The sequence below is a fragment of the Bufo bufo genome, chromosome 2 (assembly GCF_905171765.1).
Source record: "Bufo bufo chromosome 2, aBufBuf1.1, whole genome shotgun sequence".
NCBI classification, from domain to species: domain Eukaryota; kingdom Metazoa; phylum Chordata; class Amphibia; order Anura; family Bufonidae; genus Bufo; species Bufo bufo.
In genome coordinates, this window is record NC_053390.1 from 466,227,256 (window position 1) to 466,244,316 (window position 17,061).

The 17,061-nt window shown below is 52.2% G+C and overlaps 1 protein-coding gene and 1 long non-coding RNA gene across 3 annotated transcripts in view; one reads left to right on the top strand and one right to left on the bottom strand.

The window, feature by feature from the left end:
* Window positions 1-17,061, top strand: part of UPF1 (UPF1 RNA helicase and ATPase) — a 119,377-nt gene that overhangs the window by 57,183 nt on the left and 45,133 nt on the right. For both annotated transcript variants that reach the window (XM_040417665.1, XM_040417666.1), the window contains exons 14-18: window positions 4,104-4,247; window positions 4,583-4,796; window positions 5,078-5,195; window positions 5,301-5,457; window positions 5,573-5,715. In XM_040417665.1, the coding sequence (XP_040273599.1) occupies window positions 4,104-4,247; window positions 4,583-4,796; window positions 5,078-5,195; window positions 5,301-5,457; window positions 5,573-5,715 (776 nt within the window). The remainder of the gene's footprint in view (window positions 1-4,103; window positions 4,248-4,582; window positions 4,797-5,077; window positions 5,196-5,300; window positions 5,458-5,572; window positions 5,716-17,061) is intronic.
* LOC120989517 lies at window positions 14,811-15,847 on the bottom strand. Its single transcript, XR_005776269.1, has 3 exons — window positions 15,836-15,847; window positions 15,170-15,294; window positions 14,811-15,002 (listed from the first exon to the last, which is right to left on the bottom strand). It is a non-coding gene; the product is annotated as an uncharacterized LOC120989517 (long non-coding RNA).

The following is a 17,061-nucleotide window of genomic DNA, read 5'->3' on the forward strand; positions in this document are numbered from 1 at the left end:
GTCGACCCGCCGGTGGCCAGATTGCTAAGAATACGGCAATACCAGTCCTGGACGGGTCCTCCCTACAGGACTCAGTTGACAGGCGCTTGGACAAGCTCTTTCCAAAGCCATTTTTACTCTGGCGGGCACAGGTCTGCGGCCCGCGTTCGCCTCAGCCTGGGTAGCCAGGGCGCTTTCGGTGTGGTTGCAGCGCCATCATCAGGACCTCGCGGAGGAGGATGCCTCTGCGGACACACTAAGCTTCATCCTTCAGATGCCCCAGGCGACAACATTCCTCTGTGAGGCCTCATTGGACGTCAGCACCCTCTTTGCGCGCATTTCGGGCCTCTCTGTCGCACAGCGCAGGGAGGTCTGGTTGAAGATCTGGGACGCCGACGCTTCATCCAAGCGCTCCCTCACCAACCTCCCCTTTACGGGCTCCAGGCTCTTCGGTGCTAAGCTGGATGAGATTATCACTGACGCTACGGGGGGCAAGAGTACACACCTGCCCCAATCTAGATCCAAGCGCGCCTTCAGAGCTCACCCCGCTGGCTCTAGAAACCAGTCCTTTCAGCGCTTCTCCTCCTCCAGGTCTGCGACAGCCACCTCCTCCAGCTGCTCTCAGGACTCCCGCAAGAAGCCTTCCTTTAAGCCGCAACCTTCCTTGCGCCCGCAAGCACAGTTCTAGGGGAGTTCTGCCTGCCCTGCAGTTCCCAAGCAGTCCTTTGCCTGAAGGGGCGCCCCCACCGCTCACGGTGGGGGGCCATCTGCTCTCCTTTCAGCATGTCTGGAGAGCTCATGTTCAAGACGCATGGGACCTGGAAATTGTGAGTTCTGGTTACAAGATGGAATTAGTTTCCAGACCTCCGGAACGTTTCTTTCCGTCTCGTGTTTCGGGGGATCTAGCCCGAGCCTCGGCCCTTTTACAAGCGGTGTCTTCCCTTCTGGTCAGGGGAGTAGTTGTCCCAGTTCCTCTGGAGGACCAGGGGGCAGGTTTCTACTCGAATCTCTTTGTGGTGCCAAAGAAGAAGGGATCAGTACGTCCGATCCTAGACCTGAAGCTGTTAAACAAGTACCTGCAGGTGCGGAGGTTTCCTGATGGAATCCCTCCGCTCCGTTATTGCTTCTCTTCTTCCAGGGGAGTTCCTCGCATCAGTGGACATCCGGGATGCCTATCTGCATGTCCCTATCGCAGAATCTCACCACAGGTTCCTGCGCTTCGCCATTGGCGATCACCATTATCAGTTCGTCGCCCCTTCCCTTTGGGCTAGTGACGAAGATCTTGGCGCCAATCATGCTGCTTCTCCGTACCAGGGGCATATCTCTGCTGCCTTACCTGGACGACGTTCTGATAAAGGCTCCCTCTCGTTCCCAGGCCGAAGTCAGCATCAGGATCCACTGTTCAGACTCTGCAACAGTTCGGCTGGCTGATCAACTTCCCGAAGTCCTCTCTCCTACCTTCCCTGAGGGTGACCTTCCTTGGGATGGTTATGGACACGACTGCAGCCCGGATATTCCTCCCGAATTGCAAGTTCTCTCGGATACGGGAGTCGGTGTCTCGCCTTCTGCATTCCCAGTGTCTCTCCATCCGGGAGTACATGCAGGTTCTGGGGCTTATGGTAGCCTCCTTCGAGGCAGTCCCCTTTGTCCAGTTTCACACTCGACCTCTGCAGCAGGCGATCTTGTCCTTCTGGGACAGGACATCGAGGGGTTTGGACTCTCGGATCCGCCTTCCTCCTCGGGTTTGCATGGACCTTCAGTGGTGGCTGTCCCCTCAGAATCTGACTTCGGGGAAATCCTTCCTCCCAATCTCCTGGACAGTCGTCACCACCGATGCCAGTTATCTGGGTTGGGGCGGCATTCTCCAGGCTCGGACGGTTCAGAGGGTGTGGTCAGAAGTGGAAGCCCGCCTTCCGATCAACATATTGGAGCTCAGAGCAATTTTCCTCTCGGTCTCATGGGACCCCCCTCCTAACGGGGCTCCCGATAAGGATCAAGTCGGACAATGCCACAGCTGTGGCCTACATCAATCATCAGGGCGGAACCCGCAGCCGGCTGGCAGACGTTCCGTGGCCTCTTCCTCTCGGAGGACCTGCTGTCTCAAGGACCTCTCTTCCACCAGAATTTACAACCACTTTAACGGCGTGGCTGTTGAGACCTCCATTTTGAAGAAGAGGGGCTTCTCGGACTCTGTCGTGAAGACCATGATCAAAGCCAGGAAGCCAGCCTCCTCCTGGATATACTATTGTACCTGAAAGGCCTTTCTTGCCTTTTGTGAGAAGATAGATTTTTTTCCTCTTCATTTCTCCGTGTCGGGGTCTTCTCCTTTCTCTGGTCTGGAGATGGGAATGTCGCTGAGCTCTCTGAAGGGTCAGGTCTCCGCTCTGGCCATTTTCTTTCAGCGCTCTCTGGCTCTGCTAGGTCCGGTGAGGACCTTCTTGCAGGGGTGGCGCATTCGGTCCCTCCGTATGTCTTTCCTCTGGCCCCCTGGGATCTGAACCTGGTTCTGTCTTCTCTTCAGGCGGCTCCTTTTGAGCCCCTGAGGGACATTTCCCTGAGTTTTCTCACCTGGAAGGTGGCCTTTTTGGTGGCCATCACCTCTATCAGGAGGGTATCGGAGCTGGCCGCCCTTTCCTCTAAAGAGCCCTTTTTGGTCTTCCACAAGGACAAGGTGGTACTGCGCCCTGTCCCTTCCTTTTTTGCCCAAGGTGTTTTCCGCCTTCCACCTTAATGAGGACATTGTCCTGCCATCCTTTTGCCCCGCTCCGGCGAACTCCAAGGAGCGCGCTCTCCATTCTCTGGATGTTGTCCGTGCTCTACGGGTGTACCTGTCGGTGACTGCCCCATCTCGCCGCTCGGACTCCCCTTTTGTGGTTCCCGAGGGGCCTCGTAAGGGTCTGGCGGCCTCCAAGGTTACTGTGGCTCGGTGGATTCGGTCGACTATTGCCATGGCCTATCGGTCCAGGGGTAGGGTTCCCCCAGCGGGGGTTACCATGCACTCCACCAGGGCGGTGGGTGCCTCCTGGGCGAGGCGCAATCGAGCCTCTACGTCACAACTTTGTAAGGCGGCCACCTGGTCGTCCTTACATACCTTTACAAGGTTCTACCAGATGCACTCTTTGGCGTCTGCTGATGCTGCCCTAGGGTGCAAGGTATTGCAGGCTGTGGTTCCTGTTTAACCGTTGGATGTTTTCCCTCTGGAGGTGCTGGTCTTCGCACCCCATGGACTGCTCTAGGACGTCCCATGGTCTGTGTCCCCCAATGGAATGGGCGAGAAAAGGAGATTTTTTTTGTGAAACTCACCTGTAAAATCTTTTTCTCGTCTTTTCCATTGGGGGACACAGCTCCCACCGATTCTTATCTGTTGCAGGAGGGGTTAATTCTCTTCTAGTGGACCTTATGGTTAGCGGCCCGATGGCGGTGTTCCTTGGGTCTGTTTTTTTTTGTTAATATTTGGTTTCTGATCTTCTCCTACTGCTTTTGCACGCACTGAGATCCTCCTGTTGGAGCCTGGGGGTATAGCCAGTGGAGAAGGAGCTGTTTTTTACTATTTGCATAGTGTCTCCTCCTAGTAATAACCTAAGCTATACCCATGGTCTGTGTCCCCCAATGGAAAAGACGAGAAAAAGATTTTACAGGTGAGTTTCACAAAAAATCTCCTTATTTCTTATTGTTTATTCATAACATGTAGAGATGAGCGAATATCATGTTATGAAATTCGTTCACGCTTCGTTTGGTGGTAAAAGCAGAATTGCGTTATGGGATCTGTTACGACGGAGCATAACTCAATTCTATGACGGAATGCATAACGGAATGCCTTTAGAGGCATCCCGTTATTCAGTCAGTCATGATAGAAGTCTATAGGCTGCAAAATGGATCCGCTCCGTTTCCGTTATGCAGGGGTCATCTCCTGCATAACACAAACGGGAAGGATCCATTTTGCAGCCCATAGACTTCTGTTATGACGGAATGAATAACTGAATGCCTCTAAAGGCATTTCGTTATGCATTCAGTCATAGAATTGCGTTATGGTCCCTGGTAACGGAATCCATAATGCAATTCTGCTTTTACCACCAAACGGTCCTCATCGCTAATATGTTTTTTCTTATTTCCCCTAATTGCAGAACGCGGATGTAATTTGCTGTACATGTGTTGGTGCAGGAGATCCTAGGCTTGCTAAAATGCAATTCCGGTCGATTTTGATTGATGAAAGTACTCAAGCCACAGAGCCTGAATGTATGGTGCCAGTTGTGCTGGGAGCCAAACAGGTGATTTAGCATTATTTTAGGATATACTTTTTTAGGTTTTAATGCCCCAGTTTTCTTTACTAGGAGTATGAAATGTATAGATTGAAACATACATTGAGTATGGCAAGTTTAACACCTTTAGTACCACAGGCGGTACACAGAGGTGCGGGGTTTAAAAATAGCCCCTGCTCTAGAATGCAGCGGGCACCATAGCCACCGGGTTTTTGCAGTTTTAACAAGCAGACATACGGGAAAATAAAGTTGGGGAGGGATTAAAAAAATCTAAAACGGGAAATGGCCAGGTCTTGAACGGGTTAATGATACTTTTTAATATATGATCTGTTTTGTTTTCTTAGCTAATACTTGTAGGAGATCACTGTCAGCTTGGTCCAGTTGTGATGTGTAAAAAAGCTGCAAAGGCTGGACTGTCTCAGTCACTGTTTGAGAGACTTGTGGTTCTTGGCATCAGACCAATTCGCCTTCAGGTTCAGTACAGGATGCATCCCGCCCTTAGTGCTTTTCCATCAAACATTTTCTACGAAGGTTCCCTTCAAAACGGAGTAACTGCAGGTAATACAACCACTAAGGCTGAATTCACATCTGCATTAGGAGTTCTCTGTTCTGTCATACGAGCATAGGGGAATTCAAGTCCCCTTGACGAAAAATGTTCTTCATGATGCTCATCATTTCACCTTTAAAACACCACTTCTTGCGTCATAATATTTTTTTCTGCTGAATGACAGAATCTGTGACGGAGACTCCAGATTAGAGCCTTCAATGCAGATTTGAACAAGGGTCTAATTTATATAATTGGAGATAACAGTAGTAATCTTTCTGAATAATCTATCTAGCGGATCGTGTGAAGAAAGGCTTTGACTTCCAGTGGCCACAACCAGACAAGCCAATGTTTTTTTACGTCACCCAGGGACAAGAAGAGATTGCCAGTTCAGGGACTTCTTATCTAAACAGGTAAATAGAGACAGGCTTGTTAGGCCATGGGTGCTTTTTCCTTTGGGTCTATAATTCAAACAGGGGGGTCGCTAATTTATGTGCAACTTGTGTTATCTCTTTTAGGACAGAAGCTGCTAATGTTGAGAAAATTACTACCAAACTTTTGAAGGCAGGCGCCAAACCAGACCAGATTGGTATAATTACTCCATATGAAGGGCAGAGGTCCTACTTGGTTCAGTACATGCAGTTCAGTGGCTCTTTGCACACTAAGCTATACCAGGTAAAATACTACCAATGTACAGTGTGTTTGTTTTTCTATCCTTTTTCATAACGTATTCTTATCTGTCATACGTAACAACTTAATGATAAAAATTGTTTCTTTTTATATTCTTTAGGAGGTGGAAATTGCCAGTGTAGATGCTTTTCAAGGAAGAGAGAAAGATTTTATTATCCTTTCTTGTGTTCGTGCGAATGAGCACCAGGGAATAGGTTTTTTAAACGATCCCCGTCGCTTGAATGTGGCATTGACGAGAGCACGGTAAATGTCCAGTAATATATCTTCATTAATGTTGGCCGTGTCTAAGAATTATTGTAGTGGGAGAAGAGAATTGGGAGGCACTCCTGTGCGTTGTGGTATGTTTCTCTACAACAGTCAAACTCGTGCTCCCAGGAGGAAGCGGATTGAAACGTACGTTGGCGTTTCTCCCCACTTTACTCTGGGCCTCTATTTTATCATGCTTGCCCTACTGTTGTATTAGCATGCATATACTAATTTCTCGCCCATATTCCTTGGGGGACACAGGAAACCATGGGTATAGCTCTGCTCCCTAGGAGGCGTGACACTAAGTGAAAGCTGTAAGCCCCTCCTCCATCAGCTATACCCTTCAGCCTGGAGAAGAGACTGCCAGTTTTTGCTTAGTGTCCAAGGAGGCAAGACACCCCCTGCTTATGCAGGGTTGTTTTCCTATGATTTTTTATTTTTGCGTTATTTGTTGTTTTTAATTCGGTTTTTTTCTACTTACAGGGACAACAGAGGCGCATTAGACCCCTCTGTTTCTCCCGGGGTTGAGTTGCGCCAGTGCCGGTAATTCCGCACTGCCGCCTCCCCCACAGAAGACAAGATGGACCAGGGCAGCCTCGCTCCCCTGCGTCCCGCCAGCTCAGGGTCGCCCGCACGCCAAGTCCCTCCCCCGGCTTCCTGCCACTGCGGTGCCAGGAGCTGAAGGGGCGACCCCGCTGGATGGATTGAGGGCGAAGACAGCGTATGGTGAGACAGGCTGCTCCAGCCTCCCCTTCCTCCCTCCCACCGCTGCTACAGGCCTCCTGGGCTCCCATGGCCACTGTTACTACATGGCCACTGCTACATCGTGCGCCCACCCCTCCCCCCCCCCCCCCCCCCCCCCGGGCATATATCGGGACCGTTACCGGGCAGGGGAGTTTATCTGGGCAAGTCCTTGGCAGGGACGCTGCCTTCAGGGGACGGCTGCAGGAAAAAAGCAAGCCGTCTGCCACATCCAGGCGCGGAGGGGGCCGTTTTCTTGGCGTGAACGGCGCCATTTCAGGCCGGCACTTCATCATCCTTGGGGGTTAAAATCATTTTGCCGCGCGCGCGCGGCTCTGCTTCAGAGCGGCAGAGAGGGGGCGGAGCTTCCTACATGCGCTCCGCTACTTCCGGGTTCATCGCACAGTGCTGCGTGGAATCCTCTCTGCAGTGCGATCCGAAGCCGGTGCTGCTGCCTCTCCTCCACAGCCTCCTCAGTCTGTTCCCCTTACCGCTGCCGCTTGCATCATCCGGGTCTGGTAGGACTTTTAACCCCCTCCGTGCCACAGTACTGTCGCTTGGGTGTTATCCCCGTTTCTTTCCTTGGGGTCTCCCACTTTAAGTGCAACATCTTTGTTCCACCATGTCAGACCCTTCTGCAGCCGCCAAGCCTTGGTACCATGCCTGTACTGCTTGTAGGGAACCCTTTCCCCGGGGGCAGTCTGATCCGCACTGTACTGCATGCCGGGCTCCACCGCAGCCTCAGTCGCCCGCTGTGTCGCTCCCTGCTGCCTCTGACCCGCCTGACTGGGCTAGATCCCTGTCCCAGGCCGTGGAAAGCCTCACTCATGTCGTGGGCCGCCTAATAGACAGGCCGCCTACCCCGCAGGACGCCACTCTTACTGTCGCGCCCTCCGGGTCCACCGCTTCTGCCGCTGCAGCGGGTTCACTCTCTTGTAGTGACCCCTCCCGAGCTAGGCACTCTCAGAAGCGTATTAGAGTAGAGCGAGCCTCCTCCTCGGATGCCTCCCTCTCCCCGCCACGCGTGCGCACCCAGACGAGCCTCTCCTCTCCAAAGGATTCGCTCTCTGAAGGTGAATTGGCGGTTTCAGATTTGGAAATGGACTCGGCCCTGCCGTCCAAGCTAGCCTCAGCGATGGGTCAACTCATCTCTGATATTCGTGACACCTTTAAGGTGCAGGATGATCCCCCTAGCTCGGACGCAGCTAGCGTCTCATTTATCAGACCCAGGCAGGTCTCAAAAGTCTTTCCAATCCACTCTGATTTCTCCTCTGTGGTGTCTAAGGCTTGGGCTCGCCCGGACGCCCGTTTTGTCAACCCCAAGAAGCTGGACATTTGCTATCCTTTTCCAGCAGATGTCGTGGCCACATGGTCTTCCCCACCCAAGGTGGACCCCCCTGTGGCCCGGCTGTCAAAGAACACGGCCATCCCTGTTCCCGACGGGTCCTCTCTTCAGTCAGCGGAGGACCGTCGCATGGAGACCCTTTCTAAGGGCATTTTTGCTGCCTCCGGTTCTGCTCTCAGACCGGTTTTTGCCTCTGCTTGGGCAGGGAAAGCAATCTCTGCTTGGGGTGCGCAGCTGGAACAGGAGTTGGACTCGGACGTCCCTATCCAGGACCTGCGTTCCTTGGCCCAGCTTATTGTTCGGGCCGGGAATTTTGTTTGTGAGGCCTCCCTTGATGCGGGAGCCCTTATTGCACGCTCCTCCGCCCTGGCAGTTTCCGTCAGGAGGGAGCTCTGGCTGAAGGTTTGGAAAGCGGACGCTGCCTCCAAACGTTCCTTGGCGGGGCTACCGTTTGCGGGTTCCCGCCTTTTCGGGGTCCGCCTAGACGAACTTATTTCGGAGGCCACGGGTGGTAAAAGCACCCATCTTCCTCAACCCCAAGCCAGGGGCGCCCCCCGCGGACGCCCTGGTGCGTCTCGTTTTCGGTCCTCCCGCAGGGCCTCTGGGGCTCCCACCACAGCTGCCGCTTCGGCTCCTCCCCAGGACAAGCATAGGAAGCCGTTTTTTCGGGCGCAGCCCTCCTGGCGCAAGCCGCAGGCTGCCCGCACACCCGCAGCAAAACAATCCTCTGCCTGAAGGCGCGCCCCCACCCACCCGGGTGGGGGGCCGGCTCCTCCTTTTCAGGGACGTCTGGTTGGCTCACGTCTCCGACGCCTGGGCCCTCGAAATTGTGTGCTCCGGATACAAAATCGAATTTGCATCCTTCCCTCCAGATCGGTTCTTTCGCTCCCGCCCGCCACGGGACCCGAAACGCGCGGTTGCGTTCTCCGCGGCCGTTCAAGCCTTACTGGACAGGGGGGTGATTACCCCCGTTCCTCTAGAGGAAAGGTTCCAAGGGTTCTACTCGAACCTCTTTGTAGTTCCCAAGAAGGGAGGTTCCATGCGGCCCATTTTGGACCTCAAAAAGCTCAACCGTTTTCTCCTCCTTCGACGGTTTCGGATGGAGTCCCTCCGTTCCGCGGTGGCTTCCCTGGAGCAGGGAGATTTCATGTCTTCCATCGATATACAGGATGCCTACCTCCATGTTCCGGTAGCCCGGTGTCACCATCGCTTCCTCCGATTCGCCGTGGGGGACCTCCACTTCCAGTTTGTCGCCCTTCCCTTTGGGCTGGCAACAGCCCCCCGGGTGTTCACCAAGGTCCTGGCCCCGGTTTTGGCCTTACTCCGTTCCAGGGGTGTTTTTCTGCTACCGTACTTGGACGATATCCTCATCAAGGCTCCGTCCCTTTCTCAAGCGGTTGCCAGCGTGGATCTCACTCTAGAGACTCTGACGAGGTTCGGTTGGGTCATCAACTTCCCCAAGTCCTCCCTTCCCCCCTCCAGACAACTGGTCTTCCTGGGAATGCTTTTAGACACGGGAGCGGCGGAAGTACGTCTTCCCTCGGAAAAACGTCTGATCCTACGTGGGGCGGTTCGGGGTCTCCTTCTCCACCGTCGACCGTCCTTCCGCTTCTGCATGCGGGTCTTGGGGCAGATGGTTGCCTGCTTCGAGGCGATCCCGTTTGCGCAGTTTCACTCCCGCCCTCTCCAACGGGCGATCCTCTCCTCCTGGGACAAATCGCCGCAGTCTCTGGATCATCCCTTCCATCTATCGCCTCCGGTGAGGTCATCTCTCCGCTGGTGGTTACAGTCCCCTCTTCTGGGCAGGTCTTTTCTGCCACTCAACTGGTTGGTGGTTACAACCGATGCCAGTCTCTTGGGCTGGGGAGGCGTGTTTCCTCCCCGATCCGTCCAGGGCATTTGGTCTCCATTGGAGTCCAAACTCTCGATCAATGTCCTGGAGCTGAGAGCGGCCCTTTTGTCTCTACGACACTGGACTCATCTGTTGAAGGGTCATCCAGTTCGTGTACAATCGGACAACGCCACGGCTGTGGCGTACATAAACCACCAGGGGGGCACTCGCAGCGCTGCTGCAATGAGGGAGGTCTCCAGCATTCTCCGTTGGGCGGAAGCCCACGTCCCGGCCCTATCGGCAATTTTTATTCCAGGGGTGGACAATTGGGCGGCGGACTTCCTCAGTCGCACCACTGTCGACCCCGGCGAGTGGTCTCTTCACCCGGAGGTATTCGAGGCCATTTGCCTTCGTTGGGGCATACCGGACGTGGACCTCATGGCCTCCAAGTTCAATCACAAGGTCCCCGCCTATCTGTCCAGGGCCAGGGATCCGGGAGCTTGCGGAGCCGACGCCCTCGTTCTTCCTTGGCGAGGCTTCGCGCGTCCATACATATTCCCTCCCATCCCACTCCTGCCCAAGGTCCTTCGGAAGATCGCGGCGGAAGGCGTCTCGGTGATTCTGGTCGCTCCGGACTGGCCCCGCCGGTCTTGGTATGCCGACCTCATGCTGCTCCTGGCAGACGCGCCCTGGCCGCTGCCCGCCAGGGAAGATCTTCTCTCTCAGGGACCGATCTTCCACCCGCGTTTAAGGTCCCTACGTTTGACGGCGTGGTTGTTGAGACCACCGTCCTGACACGTAGGGGTTTTTCTGCGGACGTCGTCCGCACCATGATCCGCGCCCGTAAGCCGTCCTCTTCTAGGATCTATTATAGGACCTGGAGGACCTATTTGGGGTTCTGTGCCGATCTGGGGATTCCTCCGCTCCGCTTTTCTCTCCCCACCGTTTTGTCCTTCCTGCAGAGCGGACTTGCCCAAGGTCTGGGTCTTAGTTCTTTGAAGGGTCAGGTGTCTGCGCTGTCCATTTTGTTTCAGCGCCCACTGGCCCCCCCTTGGTCCTGTCAAGACCTTCCTTCAGGGCGTGGCTCACGCGGTTCCCCCGTACCGGCCTCCGGTACCGCCCTGGGACCTGAACCTGGTTCTCTCAGCGCTCCAGGCTTCTCCTTTCGAGCCTCTGCGGACGGTTTCCTTGCGACTTCTGTCCTGCAAGGTTATTTTCCTTGTAGCCGTCACCTCTCTTCGGAGGGTGTCCGAATTGGCTGCACTCTCCTGTCTGGAACCTTTCCTAGTGTTCCACCAGGACAAGGTAGTTCTTCGTCCGGTCCCTTCCTTCCTTCCTAAGGTGGTCTCCGCCTTTCATCTGAACGAGGACATCGTTCTCCCCTCTTTGTGTCCTTCCCCTTCCCACCCTAGGGAGAGGGAACTTCATCGCCTGGACGTTGTCAGGGCGCTCAAGGTTTACCTGGAGGTAACCAGCTCTTTCAGGCGTACTGACTCGCTCTTTGTGGTTCCGGAGGGGTCGCGCAGAGGGTTGGCGGCATCCAAAGTTGCTATCGCCCGTTTTGTCAAGATGGCTGTTACTGAGGCTTATCTCGCCAAGGGCAAGGTTCCGCCCCTCGGTGTTACCGCTCATTCCACTAGAGCGGTCGGGGCTTCCTGGGCTCAGAGAAATCGGGCTTCTACGGAGCAGATTTGCAAGGCGGCCACTTGGTCCTCCTTGCACACCTTCACCAAATTCTACAGGGTGCATACTCATGCGTCGGCTGACGCTGCTTTAGGCCGTCTGGTGTTGCAGGCGGCAGTTGATTGATGCCTCCGGTGTTGGTCTAGTTTGTTCTGGTCCCTCCCTTCTGGGACTGCTCTGGAACGTCCCATGGTTTCCTGTGTCCCCCAAGGAATATGGGCGAGAAAAGGAGACTTTTGTATTACTTACCAGTAAAGTCTCTTTCTCGCTCTTCCTTGGGGGACACAGCACCCGCCCTTCATTTGGGTTTACAGTTGTGGTTCCGGCTTGGTTGCCCCCGTTGGGGCTTGACGGTTCTTTTTTCCGGTTGGTGGTTATCTTTCACTACTTGGACACGCAACTGGCAGTCTCTTCTCCAGGCTGAAGGGTATAGCTGATGGAGGAGGGGCTTACAGCTTTCACTTAGTGTCACGCCTCCTAGGGAGCAGAGCTATACCCATGGTTTCCTGTGTCCCCCAAGGAAGAGCGAGAAAGAGACTTTACTGGTAAGTAATACAAAAGTCTCCTTATTATGGATGTCTTTTTGCACGAGATAGCTTGTATACTTCATTATGGGCTTTAACCTGTTTCGGACACGGGGCATACCGGTACGCCCTGATTTCCCGATCCTTAAGGACACAGGGCGTACCGGTACGTCCTATGTATTTCCGATCACTGCCGCAACCGGATGTGTCAAGGGGGGGGGGGGAATAATTAAATTAAGAATTATTAATTATGGTCATAAAAATAATTAACCATAAAAAAAATATAACATATATAAAATTTGTCATAAATTCTTAAAATCATGACCTGGTGAATTGTAGACAACCTAATTGATGCAATTCACATCTGAGTCCGACTATTTCCTCAGATAAATAAGTTATTTTTGACGTGAGATGACGTTAATTATAAAATGTAGTTCTGCATTATACAATAATACACTGGTATTATAAAAATATGCAGATTTATTGGTTACAAGGTTATAAACATATATAAGTAAACACAATGATACATGCAAATGAATATATACAGTACAAAGTTTGGACACACCTCATTCAAAGAGTTTTCTTTATTTTCATGACTATGAAGGCATCAAAACTATGAATTAACACATGTGGAATTATATACATAACAAACAAGTGTGAAACAACTGAAAATATGTCATATTCTAGGTTCTTCAAAGTAGCCACCTTTTGCTTTGATTACTGCTTTGCACAATCTTGGCATTCTCTTGATGAGCTTCAAGAGGTAGTCCCCTGAAATGGTCTTCCAACAGTCTTGAAGGAGTTCCCAGAGATGCTTAGCACTTGTTGGCCCGTTTGCCTTCACTCTGCGGTCCAGCTCACCCCAAACCATCTCGATTGGGTTCAAGTCCGGTGACTGTGGAGGCCAGATCATCTGGCGCAGCACCCCATCACTCTCCTTCATGGTCAAATAGCCCTTACTTTCAAAGTTTTCCCAATTTTTAGGCTGACTGACTGACCTTCATTTCTTAAAGTAATGATGGCCACTCGTTTTTCTTTTACTTCTGCTTTTTTCTTGCCATAATACAAATTCTAACAGTCTGTTCAGTAGGACTATCAGCTGTGTATCCACCTGACTTCTCCTCAATGCCAATGATGGTCCCAACCCCATTTATAACGCAAGAAATCCCACTTATTAAACCTGACAGGGCACACCTGTGAAGTGAAAACCATTTCAGGGGACTACCTCTTGAAGCTCATCAAGAGAATGCCAAGAGTGTGCAACGCAGTAATCAAAGCAAAAGGTGGCTACTTTGAAGAACCTAGAATATGACATATTTTCAGTTGTTTCACACTTGTTTGTTATGTATATAATTCCACATGTGTTAATTCATAGTTTTGATGCCTCCATAGTCATGAAAATAAAGAAAACTCTTTGAATGAGAAGCTTTTGGTATGTACTGTATATCGTTAATATAAAGCATTACAAGCTTAACAATACATATGAGTGGAAATAACTTGTCACATTATAACCAAGCTATTAGGTTAGGATATAAAAATATTAAGTTATATATATTACTTCTGTTCAGAGAAAACCTCATATCATCAGGATGGGCATGTCTAATCCTAGACATCATTATAGAATGCTAAATACATTCTGCCCCCCTCTAACCAACTACACATCACATGACTTCAAGATGGACATATCCATCCAAGGATATAATTTAGAAGAGATAACTGTATCCTTCCGCCCCATCCTGGACTATTATCACACATATGACTTTGGTAAGACTATGCTAGATTATGATCTAGATTCTTCTGCAGGTAGAATGAAGCCTCACAATATCCTAAGACTACATCTCAATATGGAGATGATCAATTAATTTATTTATTCGCCAATCTTCCATGGCCCGTTCCTGGCTCCCAGGTGCTCTGTTTGCCCTGTTCCGCCCACCCCTCCTCAATTGCTTCATTTCTCCTGCAGCCTCTATAGCTGCTGCAGCACCTCTTTGGGGAACATGGCATCCGGGTCCAGATATGGCAGCCTCTGCTGGCTGCTCTGAGGGTCTCCTCTCCCAGCCTCTCCTCGGATCGCCACGTGTTTTCACGTGCGTCCGCTGTCTACGTAGGCTGCCATGCGGTCGGCCTGTCCCTGCTTGTGTGCAGCACCTCTTCCCAGACCCCATTGTGTCCCCTGACCAAATCCTTTTGTGTAGGTCCCTTCTGAATGGTCTCCCTCTTTGTCAAAGCCATGGGAACCTTGTCCGACTCTCCCAATCTCTGGCGGAGTCGCTGGACCGCTACCTATCCAATTGCGGCCACCTATGCCCTCCCAGGGTCCTCCCTGCAGATGAGGCATGCTCAGATACCGGGTCCGGCAAGGGGTAGCTCACAGTACAACCTCGGGTGGTCTCAACAGGATTCCACCCCTCCTCGGCATCCTCGGGTCCTCCCCAGGACAGGCCTGAGGCTGGTGACGAATCCTTTCCTGTCACCCCATCCGTTGCCTCTGGGGACACCTCTGCACCGATTCCCTCGGAACAGAGCATCAGGCGGTCTTCCTCCATACAGAAGCCCTCTGGGAGGTCTAGACTAACGCGCACGGAGGAACCTCTCCTACCCAGGGTTGGTATCCCCTCTAGTGGATTTTCGGATGGCGCTCCCCTGACTGCACAGGTATTAAACCGCACAGGTAAGGCAGCCGTCCCCGTGTTTAGCATAATGAGTCACCTACTTGGTGTCTCTGGTACGTACGCCTTCTCCTTAACAGGGGGGTACCTGCACCACTGCCAAAGGCTGTACCTGGCAAGCCTTCCTGGTTCCCCTATATCAGGGGCTATGCTCTACACATTTGAGAGTGTTTCCACCGGGTCCCCATCCTGGTGCTGGTGTTCGCCACTCTACCTTTCTAACAGGGGGTCCCTGTTCTAGGCAAGCGCCTCCTGTAGGTTGGTAAGGAAATGCAATTATATCTGGCTGTTTTCATCCGCCTTGCTCCTTTTCATAGGTAGAGTACCTACACCTACTCCAGATGCTGAAGCCATTACTCCTGGCTGGCTCTATGGTGTTCCATGCGGCACTATTTCTCCCTTCCGGGCGAGATACACAGGCTGGCTTCAATTGCCGTGGCGATTGCACCTGTCTGTTCCCAGCCACTTTGCTCCTTTCATAGGTAGAGTACCTACACCATCTCCTGATGCTGTAGCCGATACCTCTGGCTGGCGCTATGGTGTTCCATGCGGCACTATTTCTCCCTTCCGGGCGGGATATACAGGCCGCCTTCAATTGCCGTAGCAATTGCTCCTGTCTGTTCCCAGACTTTTTTGCTCCCTTTCATAGGTAGAGTACCTACACCATCTCCGATGCTGTAGCCAATACCCCTGGCGGGCTCTATTGTGTTCCATGCGGCAACATTTCTCCCTACGGGCGAGATATAGAGGCCACTTTCAATTGCCGTAGAATTGCCTCTGGTTCTAGTCGGCACCAAGCTGCCACCTTGGTCCCTTCATAGGTAGAGTACCTGCACCATCTCCAGATGCTGTAGCTGTTGCTCCTGTCTGGCTTTATGGTGTACCATGTGGCATTTTCTCTCCCTTACCGGACGAGATATTGAGGCCTCCTCCAATTGCCGTGGTCATTGCACCTACCTCATCATAGAGTGCACCAAACAGCCATCTTACTCCCTTCATAGGTAGAGTTCCTGCACCGTCTCTGATGCTGCAGCCGTTACACCTGTCTGGCTCTATGGTGTACTATGCGGCCCTGTTTCTCTTTTTTTCAGGCGAAATAGAGGGCCTCCTTCAGTTGCCATTTCACCTACCTGATTGTAGTGTGCACCTGTCTTGTTCTTTGTGGTACCATGCGGCCCTATTTTCCCCTTCCCGGGCGGAATATAGGTACCATTGCTAACTCGGTAGCTGTTGCACCTCTCTGGTTCTAGGGTGCACCATGTGGCCACATTGCTCCGATCTTAAAGGTAGTACCTCTACCATCTCCAGATGCTGTACCCATTACACCTTTCTGTTCGTATCTCTGCACTACGCAGCCATATTTCTACTTTACAGGTTGAGTACCTGTACCCTCCAAATGCTGTAGCATTCCCAGATTCTGTGGCTATGTTTCCACTCTCCTTAGACATGCAGCCACTTTCCCTATATTTTAGGCGTGTGGTTGTATTACTCAAAGTGCTGGGCCCTATGTTGCAATCTGTGGCCCATACAGTTTCTGTATTACTGGGTGCTTTCTGCCCCCAGGTTCTAATCTGTGCTGCGGATGTTGGTTTCACCCTTTTGGTTCTTCCATACATCTCCACTCCGTTACTGTCGTGCTCAATGGTCTCCTTGTACTTCTCAGGGCACGGTCTACAACAGGCCATCCTGGTTCTGCATGTGCATGGTTACCATATCTGGCAGGGGTGGACCAGCCCAACCCCCACCTTGTCGGTCTAGTGCTACTTATTGTAGCTCCAGTATATGGCTGATCTGTTCTGATCTGGCGGGTGGTCCACATACAACCACGCTCCCTACACCATGGCCAGGTGGTTGTTGGCCTTTGTGCTAGGGTTGCTCTTGCCATCTCTATAAGGTACTACGCTATGCTGCGCTTCGCATTACCCCATGTTATAGAGGAGTACTCGCGTTGTTTCCTATTAGAGTGGCCCATTCCTGGTGGAGTACAGGGATCTCCACTGGATCTTCTACTTTGTTGGGGCACGTAGCTGGTGAGCATCGGCCGCTGCAGCAGTTTTCGGTCATCGCTGGATGTCCTCTGCCACATAGAATCCTTCTGGGGTCATCGGCATTTTTCGTCGCTGAACGTCCTCCCTGACGGGTCAGGGACAGGACCACTGAGCGCCACACGCCTGCCTGGCAGGTAATTTTTCAGCTGATTGCTCTGGCATCGGACAGGGTCCCGTAGTTCCTTCTGGGTCCAGGTGTTCTCTGTATTCCCTTTATATTCTCTGCTTAGTTGTACTACATGTCAGAGGGGCAGTCCCCTTGGACCTTGCCGTCGTTTGCACCTGTCAGGTACTTTCTCCCCCCTGGGAGTTTTCAGTACGCCGGTCGCAGCTGGTTTCTACATTTCTGTGTAGTCTCTCCCGGCTTTTTCATGGCGACTTCTGTATTCCTTATGCATATGGATGTCTGTCAATTTAGTGGTACATCCCGAGCTGCTGTACTTGCCCTCTCTGGGACAATGTATACAGTTTGCTAGTCACTGTTCTTGGAATGGCTAGTCGT